Raw genomic sequence first — 12888 nt, 5'->3', positions numbered from 1 at the left:
GCACCTGAAAGAGGTCAGAGACACACGTAGTATCGCCGCTAATAGTTACCTCGATCATGCAAGTTACATGCACATACATGACACGGTCCAGGGCTAGACAGCCCCTGTCCCCAAAATATTAGCGCCTGGGGCGGACGGCCCCCACCTAGCTACGCCGCTGAAGGAAAAGCAGAAGGAAACCCAAAACTTACATCAGTTCTACCTACTCTGCTTGTGACATCTCACTCATAAAATCACAGCTTGTGCAGGACCCTTGTCCCCTGTCCCCTATCTACCACGTCCGTGACCTCAGCAATGTCTGCAGACCGGTCCACCAAACTGGGTTTGACCACGATTCCCCTGGCAGGACCTTCAGGATACTACAGGTGAGTCCAATGCACCTGATCACTAGACTAACTTGAGTTCTGTAGTTGGGGCAGTACCAGCCCTGCAGTGAAAGCCTTCTCACTCCACCCAAGCCCCCCATGAGAGCTCAGTAGACGCCATCCCACGTGCCCCTCCCAGGAGAGAGCAGTGGAGCCATCCACTGCCACAGCCGCAGAAGAACTACAAACCCTGACCTCACCCATCCCAGGAGAGAGCAGTGTAACCGTTCTACTCCTCCCTCCCGCCAAACAGAGAGCATTCAACACCAACTCAGGGTCGCCTACGGTCACTACAGTATAGTAATGTGAGTTTTTAAAGACTGTCAGTGCTCCGAAAGCATTTCAATAAGCTGGAGTGTCAGGCCAGAGAATGCAGTAGAATGTGAAAAATTCAGTTTTTACCAGGCCAGAAGGGGGATCTGACCCGTGGCCTAGCGAAGAGACAGCCTTGACCCTGCACCTGTCACTACAGACAGCCCCATGCCCGCAAAAAAGATGTAAAAATCTATAGAAATATTTTCCTATTTTTGTGGGGGGAAAAGGGTATACTAGGAGGAGACAACCAACGGAATCTGCAGAAGGAACCGTGGCAATGTATACTAATAACAGTTTAGTTTCCCAATGTAATATTAAAATGAATTGCACCCAAGGTGCCTCGTTTCAATATTCCTGAAAGTTTAGAAAGGAAAGTAATTGAATGTGAGTCCTGATATCCTGGTATGTGCCAGTCCTCACAAACATCTCTTGTTAGCACATGAGTAATGCCAAGGTCTCTGCACTTTCATATCGCCCGCGCTCTTTTTGTGTGTGTTACTAAGAACACGCAGGTGTTGCTTGCCACATTCACTCTTCAGCTGTAAATGTCCACTTCAGCACAGACTTACTTTGCTGAGCTGACGCTGTAATCAAAAACAAGCACTGGCAAAGCCAAAAGGTCTTGCTTCTGAGAGCTATTGATTTGGCAATGCTTTGTAGCCATGCTGTACAGCATTGCAGATGCTTTGCAGTGTGGCTAAAACTAATTTTAAATGGCACTAATACACAGCCAGGGCTAATGCACTTTTACCCGATATTTCCCCTTAAACTATTCCAACCATCAGATATCCCAATCTTCCCTCACACTGTCCCCTTCTACCTTCAATCTAGCACTTCTATGCTCAAATGATCCCCCCCTTTCAACCTAACCTCCTTCACCCAAACTGCACCAAAACAACCTCTCCAAAAACAAAACTACCCCATCTTCTCGCTACCCCATACTTTTAGTCTACCACTCCACTCAAACTACTTCCTATTGTCAAAGAACTCTGTCTACAGTCAGAGTATCTCCACTGACTACCTTCTAGAACAAAGTCACCACTTCTAACAAACTACACCTACCTTCATGCGAACTCCACCTTCAAACTACCCCTCCAATGCTGAAACTACCTCCAGTTGTAAAGTATTCCCTTCCAACTTCCTCCCCAGCACCGAAGCTACCCTATATTTTGTCACATCCCTCCTGACCTCTAAATACTTCCAACTTTCAAACTGTCCCCACTTCCTACTACTCCTATCCTCAGTCTCCCAGTATCAACTTACCCTGCGCACTCAGCATGACCCATTTTACCTGAGCAAATCTTCGATGTCACAAAGTCAGCCTCAATACCCCATGCCCCTTCCCTTTCACTATAACAAGGATTTCTAGAACTGGGCTTATTTACTGATATTGAAATTCACCCTCTCTCCTCTTACATTTTATTATTCCATAAATTATAATATATATGTAACAACATAATGTTGAGTAATCTAATTCTAGTCGCGTAGCACAAAACCCCTTAGAATTCTTGTAAAGTGGGTGTAATGGGGTAGGAATCACACCAACAGGCCTAGAACTCCAAACAAAGCCATATCAACCTAACTAAAGCCATACAAACTAGCGTAGCCCAGTACAAACAACAGACAATGGGAAATGCCAAAATATTTCAAAGCATATTAGGTGTGATATTTGCTAAAATTACACACAGTGCCTAATTTACCCTTAGGAGTCTGTCTGCACAAAAGAATTACATTTGAGGGTTTACTCAAAACACAAAACTCATACAAAGTATTGTTTCTCTGTCTTTGCATAAATTAAAAATCATATTTGTCACAAATAACAGAGTTATTTGCATGAGTGTGGCTGATGCCATCATTGTGGCACAATGCGCAGTAAATACAATGCAATGCTAATTTTGGTTGTGCAAGGGAGACTATTGCACATAGTTGCATAGTGTGAATCTTGGTAAATCTGCTCACAAGTGTACTGAATTTAGAACGTGCTAGATCACTAAATGCACACAAACATAATGACCCCTTCAACACCCAAACTACTCCATACTCCTACTACCTCTGCCTTTTATTAACCCATCCTATATTTAAACTATACAACCTTTAAATTACTCCTTCTACCCTCACATTATATCACCAAAACTCACACACTACACCAGGCCCGGCTCCAGGAACTTTTATTTGGGTGGGCCAAGGGTGCATTCGGGTGGGCCACTACAGGCCCGATTTGTCACTTATATGTCTAGCCAGGCCTACTTCCAGCCCTCCTTTAGCTCTTCTTAGTCTACCAAGGCCCAGTAAAACACACTCTTTTCCAAATCTCTTTATAAATGTTATTACTCTCAAAAAGTGTTTTTTTTATCCATGATATGTCCCTTTGATGGGAAGAGGAGATTTCTAAGGTGGGAGTATCAGGCAAGTGACACTACTCAGGCTCCCTCCGTGCGACCTTCAGGAAGAATCCCTCTTCATTACTACCTCCACCTGACCCCAGACTCTGCAGCGTGCTCCCTTACAGGCTTGCTTATCCACTTTTCTACCACCCCTCTTCAGTGCATCTTATCTCACAGCTGACCTTGGGCCCCAGCCCCATATGAGCCACCATCCAGTTGCATTTTCATTATTCCTGGTAAAAAAACATTAGTAAAATCACCTTCAAACTTGAAGCATTGAATATAGCAGTAAATGTAATTAGCATGCACTTTACAGTTTTCCTAATCACCCGACTGTTAATTAAATATACGAAAACAGAAAGGCCATGACAGGGTTGGATTTAGTGCTGGTGCAAAAGTCTTTTTTGGGGCCCTAACAATGACCTCTTTCTCCGTGGATACCTTTACTACCACCCTCCAACAGTGTCCTTCATCTCTCCGCAGCCCCTCCCCCTCATGACCTCCTCCTCAGAGTCCATCACTGCCACCCTCCACCAGTGCCCCTCATCGCTCCGTAGCCCCCGTACCCCATGACCTCCTCCTCGCTTACCTCACTGCCACCTTACACTAGTGCCGCTCATCTCTCTGTAGTTCCCCCCCCACCCCATGACCTCCTCCTTGGCTTCCCTCACTGCCACCCTCCACTAGTACCCCTCATCTCTCGGTAGTTGCCCCACCCCATGACCAGCTCCTCGTATTCCCTCACTGCCACCCTTAACCAGTGCCCCTCATCTCTGTTGCCCCTCTCTCATATGCATTCCATTTGTTGTATAGCGCTACTCATATCAGTGTAAGGTGTCACAGTACTTTACATAACAGCACACATTATACAGAGAGAATGAATCAGTCTACGGGGAATGTCACATAGGCCAATGAGGATTACAAGTGTAGGAGTCACATGTCATCCATGCTGGTGGGCAATATATTTTACTAGGCTTTGGTCTGGAGAAGCACAAACTCAGGATTTAAAGAGTACTCCAGTGGTTGGGGGTTGGCTTTACTGATAAAAATGTATGACTTCCCAAACAAACTCTTTTTAGCGACATCAGAATAATGAAAGACTGGAGAAGTTCTAACTATATCACAACACAAAAAAAGGTGAAGTTTGTATGCAGCTCTTTGATGACAGTACTGTCCTATTTTAGGATTGTAACTTCTGAACGGCAAGTAACACAAGGATCTCTGTGACAAAGGCAGTAACCCACCGAGCTACCCACATAAAATACAGTTTATCTGCGTTTAAAAACTAACAGACAAATGATTGCTCTCCAGCAAGATCATAAATCACCAGTTATCTGAACATTTTGTATTATTGTTGTACATCGGTTGCAGATTCATTGCCATTGCCCAGGCCCACCCCCTAGAACCGGGCTTGCACTACACTCCAGTTTGAAAAACTGCCCATTCACACGCACACTGTGCTCTCCTACCTTTAAAGTAAAAGTACACTTTATATTGGTAAACGGGTCCCATCCAGTGGTGTCTGGCACCATAGCCGATTCATCCACGTCATCGGGGAATGGTGGTGGGGTGCAGGAATCCATCCCAACCCCTGCACGCGCTCTCCCTGGCTGCACCGGAAGTTTTGGGCTGCTCGACGTTGCGGTGCACGCGCTGGAGGCGGAGCTTGTTTCACCGCGCGCCCAAATAGCCTAATCTGGCAACGTGGTGCGTGTGCTGCAGGAGGCAATTTGTTGCCTTTCCTTTTTTGCAAGCACGTGAGCAGTGCTTGTAAGTGAAACGGCGGCCGCGCGGCGGCGCGGCACAGGCCCGTTGCGGCGGCCTTTATAATTTATTTGGGTACACTGACTGTCAGTGTCTCCAAATAAATTATAAAGGCCACCACAACGGGCCAGTGCCGCGCGGCCGCTGCCGCCCGCAAAACAGTGCCGCCTGGGGCGGTCCGCCCCCACCGCCCCCCCCTAGCTACGCGCCTGCCAGAGCCTCTGGAATTATGCAGATGGCAGGACCAAATTATGTGACAACATTATGAGACAATTACACGTAAATTATGCGGCATAATGTGCCACATTATGTGATAGTATTACTTCATTATTTTGTAATGTTTATACATGGTAACATTATCTTGGCAAATATTCCACCTCATTAGTACCAGTTTAACAACCAAATACAGCAATAAACAACAGAAAGACGGCCAAACAACCTTTGCGAAGGGCCTCATACTACGTGGGAAAAACATGTCACCAATGTTTTTAGTGACTTTTGATACGTTTGAGCTAGAAAAAAATATTTGTTTAAATCTGCAGGATTATTCAGCTGATGATTGATTATTAGGCAAATGTGCTAAATCCATTATTATGAGAAAACCGCCACAGCTGCAGAATAGCATAATTCTAGTTAGTGATCCTGGCGTGGCGAAGACATATCCCTTAATCAAATGCCTAAAATATACTAAAACACACCCATTGAAGCAGTTTTGCTAAATGGCAGCCTATTTATGAAACTTACCATTAGCATCATGGGAGTATTCCACGCCTGACACAGTGCACCTTCGGAAAACCATCTTATTTTCAGTGAGGGTCCCTGTTTTGTCAGAGAAAATGTATTGTATCTGCCCAAGGTCTTCTGTGATGTTAAGGGCGCGGCACTGCAGCTGGGAATCAGTTTCTTCCTCATACAAGTCTTTATCTTGATGGATGAGGAACACTTGGCAAATTTTAACAATTTCAATCGACACATATAGTGAAACTGGAATGAGCACCTAGAACACAAAAAAAACAGTAATCAAAACAAGGAGCGGCATTCACTTATTAATTCTGCAAATTCTTAGTGATTTAGGGACATAAAACCAGTTCGTTTCCAATATAATGATACTTTGATGCCTTGTGAGAACAAACTTAAGCTACACTGTATTTATTCATGTGTTAAATCTGTTTTAATTGGGTTTTCTTGCACTCTGATTTTCATACATGGTTTGTGTTAATCACACCTGCTTTTCAGCTTCTGGAAGTGTTCAATGACTTGACAAAACGAATCCACGCAGCATAAATTACTTGTTTAACTTTTTTCTTGTGAGGCTCAAAGGACGACACAGTTGTCCTTGAGCCTGGAAACTCTTTGCAATAGCCATCACACTAACCAATTTCAAAGTCTCAGGAACAGCCCCTCACTTCCAAAGCAATAACCTGTAAAAGTACCAATAAACGGTGACAGAGTAGTATTGTCGTAACCCTTTACTAGAAGAGGGCCCAGGCTGCGGTAAGTAGACTGCAGTGGTACTCCACCCCACGCGGGGCATGGCATTGAGGGCTGCTTCCAGCTGAAAGATTTAATACGGTTGGAAAGCGGATGCCGTTGCTAAGACCAACAGCCGAAGATGCCCCATTGTCACCTGATGGACTGTTCCATTGGAAATGCTGGGGTAGGTTGCTAGCAAACTGTAAATCAGTGGATAACGCGTTGAACTCCTGTGCCCGCTTCGACAAACGTGTCGCTGCTTTCATGCATCTGCGTCATACCTTTGGAACAGTAATAGAGCTGTTGCGAGGTGCGCAACACCCATTGGACTCAAAGGGCTTCAGCCCCTCCTCCCCTCCCGCCCCCTCGTGTGTGGCAGCCCGGGATGAGCCAACTTCCCGGGCACCACCACACAGCTGCACCCGAGCACTTCACAGGTCTTTAAAAGACCATTTGCATGTTAATGAGGCCTCGCTGTTGTTTCACCCCTTCTAAGAGCCCCTGCAGCTCCACTCTGCCTATTGCTTAAAGATTCAGCCACCCCCCCCCCCCCCGAAATCAGCTCCACTCTGCCTATTGCTTAAAGATTCAGCCCCCCCCCCGACATTTTTTATTACCCCCCCCCCCCCCCCCGAAATTTGGCTCTAGTTGCGCCCCTGTTGCCACCCTGATCCAGCACCACTGAAAATTTTCGAGGACATTTCTCTCCCTAGACGTGAGTGGGTGATCTTTGCTTTATGTATTCTAAAGCCCTCATGTTTTTTTCTTCAAAATCAGCCGCTTCCATGATGCATAGTTAGCTGGCACAGTAACAGAGAGCAGGAAAAAAAATCTGTGCACAAACAGTTTGCTTTGACCACGGGATGGCAGTCTTTTCAATGTGGAACCGTGCTGCGCCAGTGACGCAGTTAAGAAAAAAATAGACGTGTTTATGGGGTAACGGCAAATAATGCTGTGTGCTCAATCAGAGGTAAGTAACCAACAGAGTTAAGTAACCAACGGGTATGATTCACTCTGTAATTTAGCAAATTAAAACTGCTGCAGAAAAAAAATACAAATACTTATGCAATTTTGAGTTTGGTATCGGCCAAGTGTTAACCAAATAACGCTGATTAAGTTTAACTCAAGATTGTGGAGAATAAAAATAAGCACATTCTCGCGGTATTTTAACTCCACTACAGCTGTAAAAACATAAAGTGGTTTAAGTCAGGCCACTCCGTGACAATCTGAAAAAGACAGTTAAAGTATAAACTGTGAAAAACAAAACAGTCTCAACACACTGTTCTCCTATGGTGCTGCAAGGATTTTATAATTATTAAATTATCTATACATTGCCACCACTCCCTGAAAATCCTGTCTTGCGTGGCTCGAGCTGCACCTTCCTCCTCTAACCTGTCGAATACTTCTTTCTGCATTGCCCACGCATCTCCATTACAGCTGAAGCAGTAATAAAGGAAGGAGTAAAACGAATCAACTGATACTCTGGTATGAAGTCTCTGAAGCCTTATTAAGTTTCACACTACTGTCACACCCTTTGGTCTAGCCAAAGCCTTCCATAAATTCTGTTACGGCTTTCACATCATTATCCCTTACTACCCAGGCCTCCAAACTATGGAATGTAATCATCCTGGGCCCGATTCCCAGAACCAGTCTGAGACAAAATCCAAAACTTACTACTCATGGTATTCACAGAATGCATTTACGACTGTCCTAAGTTTATGTCCGCACTCGGGCCGGAATTTCCGCATCTGGAGCAGAAGCTCCGCACCCAGAGTGGGAGCTCCACACCCGGAGCAGAATTTCCACCATCGGACCGGAATCTCCGCTTCCGGGCCGGAATACCCACAATCTGGTGTTAATTGACTATATCTGATGCATTGTGGGTATTCCGGCCCAAGTCGGGCCCCCTGTCTGCAGCACAACAGCCATCTTGTGGCAGGCCTCATTGTCAATGCAGCCGAGGGATCAGATGTAGAAAGAGGCCATTGATAAACCGTTCTGTTCGATATTGAATCCGCTTTCACGCCCAATTACAGCTTTTACAGCGAGCAATGGGAGAAAATGTGTGCAACACGTCTTGGTGGCTGTTTTCTGTGCACAGAATGACCCTTTCCTATTCTTTTGCCTAAGCAACAAACTCCCAAATGAACACGGATGCAATTGCCCATGGAGAACTAGGAGACATGGCGATTTATGCGAATGAGAAGAAAAAAGGTCATGCATGACTTCTTGCTGGAGTGAAGGGCTCGATTTGTATGCTCTACATTACTTATTATCTGTCCTCATCCCTTTAGAACTGTGTCATTCAAAATTGGACATAAAGTTCCAAATGAAAGCTCAACAATAATTGGTAGAAAGATAACACACCATTTCTATTTTTTTGCTACCCAGCAGTGGCCGCTCCACCGCTAAGGCATCGCTCCACTGCTTTTAAGCAGTGTAAATAAAGGAAACATAAAATGATAATAATTGAAAGTTATTATCATTTTATGTTTCCATGCTGCTTTGTGGGCGGGCAGGGCTGCTCTGCTCTCAGAGCAAGGCAAGGGAGGTGACACTTGCCCACGCCAAGTGTGCAATGCATGTTTGGCCGGCCCTCTGTCTTCTGTACTTTGCAGCCTGCGTGGAGAACATGCCCAGGCCCTCAGTCCCCGTCTGAGCGCCGAACCACGGTGCTCAGACCAATCACAACGCCGCATTGCAGGGGAGCCCGGGTGCTTCCTGGTCCCTAATCGTCCGAGTCCTGATGCGGAGGAGAGACTCGGCGGCGATAAGGCAAGTTCTTTTTTAAAAAGTTTTTTTTACATCCCTGCCCCCGCTCACCACCCTCGATCGCTGCCAGCCGCCACTGCTACCCAGACCTATTTCTATGCACCACAAAGATCTCGATCTTTTCTCACAACCTCCTCACACAGTTTGTTAACTGATCTACCTGGATATGGTGGCCATGCGCATCCTTCTTCTCTGTGCAGGGGTGTTAGCCAAGGTCCCTGCAGTCCCTGTGCCATAGGGAGGCACTCAACCCTTCAGGGGGCCCCTTATTCAGCCCAAATTCAGTGAATATCTGTGAAATAAGTGAGACTCAGGGACCCTTCATCACATTCTGCGGGGGGGGGGGGGAGCATTATTCTGCATTTCAACACTGCCCCTTTGATGGAATCTAAAGCTTTACCAACAAGGCTGTACTCCCCACTTAAGATTCACAAGTTCTCCTATCTGACTTTATACCTTGCACCTTTTAGACCACTATGCATTTTCTCAAATGCTCCTGTTTTTCCCTTCACAAAAAGGTATCAAGCTTATGGGAGAGACCAGTGTTTTTCTGAAAAACCATACCCCCTTTGATCCTCTAGATGAAGCTGCAAATAAAGTCGCTGAAGAGAATAATCAGCTGGCGCTCGACAAAAAAACACTCCTTATTTCACACAACCACATCCCCTCAATGATATCCTTTGACTCCTGTTACTGAGTTCCTAACCCATCATAAACACATACACTGTTAAAGTGATACAATTTCAGTGCCTCATCAGGGGTAGGAAGAGCTATATAAAAACCCACACCAGGTCTAAATCCTGAAGCAGAGTACAAAGAAGATACTGTACCTGAAATACTATTATCATTGTAAAAAATAAATAAACTGCAGAAAGCCCTGGGGATAAATAGTTGCCGTCAGGTCCACGGACGTCAAACACTGGACGCGTCTCTCCATAATGCCCTGTCCAAAGTCCATGACCTATAAAACAAGTAAAATAGTTTAGAGTAAAGGCCTCTCCTGATAATTATATATCTTAACTGGTGACATTCTACAGATAGTGAAGAGGGTTTAGGAATAACATTTATAGACCGGATAATGCTGCCAACAATTAGAGGTGTGGATGCGGGCACATTTATTTGTATTTAACCCCTTCGCCGCGGCGCGAATTCCGCCGCGGCGCTGGGGGGGGTTTTCCGGTGAGCGCGGCGCCGCTGTGCTCATGACGGAACCACGCCGTCATGAGTCACGGGTGAGCTGTGCTCATGACGGAGTGGTTCCGTCACGGCGCCGCCCACTTACGTTACACGCCCGCACAGGCGGGGAAAAGGCGCCGCGTGGGCGGAGCAGCCGCCAACGGCCGCAGCATGACAGAACCACTCCGTCATGAGCACAGCGCGACCGTGGCTCATGACGGAGTGGATCCGTCATGAGCAGGGAAGAGGTTAAGTAACAATCTCAAACATAGATGCTGAGCACAGGTATTATACACACTCAGACAAGATAAACCATAACAGCAGGCATTCAGTAAATATAGGGCGAAGTGTGGGATGCTTTAAAACTTAACAGCTTCAACATCTCTCTCTGGAAGGGGCTCGCAGCACTGTCTGTGGCGTCAAGCATTGAAGGTTCTGTACCAACCACTGATTTCAACGTAGAAAGGAGGTTCTTTTGGGCTGTTTCAAAGCCACATATATCAGGCCCAGGGAAAGTACATTCCAGTGAAACGATTCCGGGAATGCAAAGATTTTGAATCTGGAATTGGCATCGTAAAAGCATGCAGATGATTGTAGGATAGATGAAATCATATTCATTTGAATAATATAGGTTTATATTTTATTAATCAGCCTTAGCATAATTATTTCAGCGTTTAATTAAATGGTAAAGTTATGTACTCATGTGTTATAACAGTCTTAACCATCCTTATGGAAATAGTAAATTGTATGAAGAAATAATTAAATCAAACATAATTTAGATAACTTTGTGTGTGATATTGTGTTTCCATACTGAATTCCACCTTCTGCATATGTGAAATTGTGCACCAAATGAGAAAAGCAAAAAGTGGTTCTACACAGTCATATTGAGAGTAAATATCATGAAACCTTCAGATAATAATCTTAATGTGCTAATATAAAACACTTAATACAAGATTAATATTTTATCATTTGGAATAGTTTTACACATTGATACTTTAAAATTGCAGTAAAATCAGTTACATGAAATCTTTGCAGATTATTAAAATTTCTGAATGCTAATTAGTTGACATGGTCTATTCGAATATTGATTTACCTTAATGAAATGTATATTTCACTACTTATATCCTGTATATTCTTAAATTGACTTTATTCTAGGCCTGCATTTTACTATTCTGTATTGCCTTATACTCGTGAGACGTTTTCTCAAATTTACTCTCAAAGGAAAACTGTTACTTCTTAGAAGGAGTTCTCACTCGCTCAGAAGGACTGCTTGCAACAAAATTGATACTTTAGGGACAAATACAATAGGAAACTGTCCTCTTGAACTCACTCTTGAGCCTGCTGCTAATGAATCATTGTTTGAACGTTTACATGTACTGGATGACTGTACAAATTACGTGATTAGTACCACCTCTTTCTATATGTTTCTTCGTTAATGCTGCATGACAATCATCTTATATGAACTGACCAATGGACTGAGTGGTCTGACACAATGAAGTGACCAATGAGGTGTCACCCCGGAACTAGAAGACTATATTATACTTTGATCTGATGGATGAAGTGCAAGTCAGACATATTCATGAGAGACTGCTTTTGGTTTTCCTGCATCTTTCTGTTGGGAACTCGTTTTCCTTTGCAGAGTCTGCTCGCTCTTTCCCTTTGGACTGACACATACACTGTGTGCGCCATACTTGGACTCCTTCTTGATGGGACACTGCCTATGAGCTATCAGGTTTCATGTCCTTGCTGAACTCTCTTAATCATTTTGTCACCTTATGACAAGCCCAAACTAACTAGACTATCCTGTACTCTTTAGGCAAGAAATGTTTACTAATAAATCGATGCCCTTTATTTGAAATATTTGATAAACTAAACTTAACTAGAAGCCTGAGTCTGTGGTTTATCATGACCTGCCCCTTTGAAGCTCATTGTGCATTCTGAATTTACTTATTAATACCAAGGACAGACCAGCTTAGAGAACTCTCCGAGCATCAGGTACTAATGTTGTTGTTTTGTATAGCCCTAGCAGAATAATTTGTTTGCATGATTTTGGTCAAGCTAAATTTATTCAGAAGGTTTGGACTAGTAGTGATAATCCTTTACTTGTATATTCTGGTTTGAAGAGTCATATACATGAACTTAATTATTAGCTTGTGAATTGGTTATCCAAATCCTGATTCTCACTGGATACCCAGATATTGGATACCTTATAGCCAACCCCTCATAGGCACAAAACAAGATCCATCGGAGGATCAAGTGAGTGTTGAAGGGCTAAGTCACATAAAATAAATCGGATATGAAAAAGGGCCTAGTTTCTTCTGGAACAGGTGCATGGCAAGCACATCCCATTCATAAATGTTTATGGCTCAAATGTAGACAACCTCACCATATGACGTATGACATAAATGCATCAAGTTGACTTCAGAAACGGTAATATGATAGGCTGGGCTTTAATTTAGAATTTTATAAAAGCATCGACCCAGAAAACTGTAAACATAATTCTGTTACAAACACATTAAGGCATATTGTACCTATACATGAATTAGTGGACACAGGGAAGACAAAACATACTTTACTGAGGAAGGGCACCCATGTTTCTCGGCTGCTGGGTCATGACATGGATCCTGGCATAACTAGAT

General features: G+C 44.2%; 1 protein-coding gene across 1 annotated transcript in view; it reads right to left on the bottom strand.

Moving 5' to 3' along the window:
- ATP10A (ATPase phospholipid transporting 10A (putative)) overlaps nucleotides 1-12888 on the bottom strand; it is an 831750-nt gene that overhangs the window by 219896 nt on the left and 598966 nt on the right. The window contains exons 6-7 of the mRNA XM_085622881.1: nucleotides 9904-10034; nucleotides 5573-5825 (exon numbers count right to left, since the gene is read on the bottom strand). Coding sequence (XP_085479007.1) covers nucleotides 5573-5825; nucleotides 9904-10034 — 384 coding nt within the window. The remainder of the gene's footprint in view (nucleotides 1-5572; nucleotides 5826-9903; nucleotides 10035-12888) is intronic.

The sequence above is a fragment of the Triturus cristatus genome, chromosome 8 (assembly GCF_964204655.1).
Source record: "Triturus cristatus chromosome 8, aTriCri1.1, whole genome shotgun sequence".
Lineage (NCBI taxonomy): Eukaryota > Metazoa > Chordata > Amphibia > Caudata > Salamandridae > Triturus > Triturus cristatus.
Note: the sequence above shows the minus strand (reverse complement) of the source record. Positions and strands in the feature narration are given on the sequence as shown.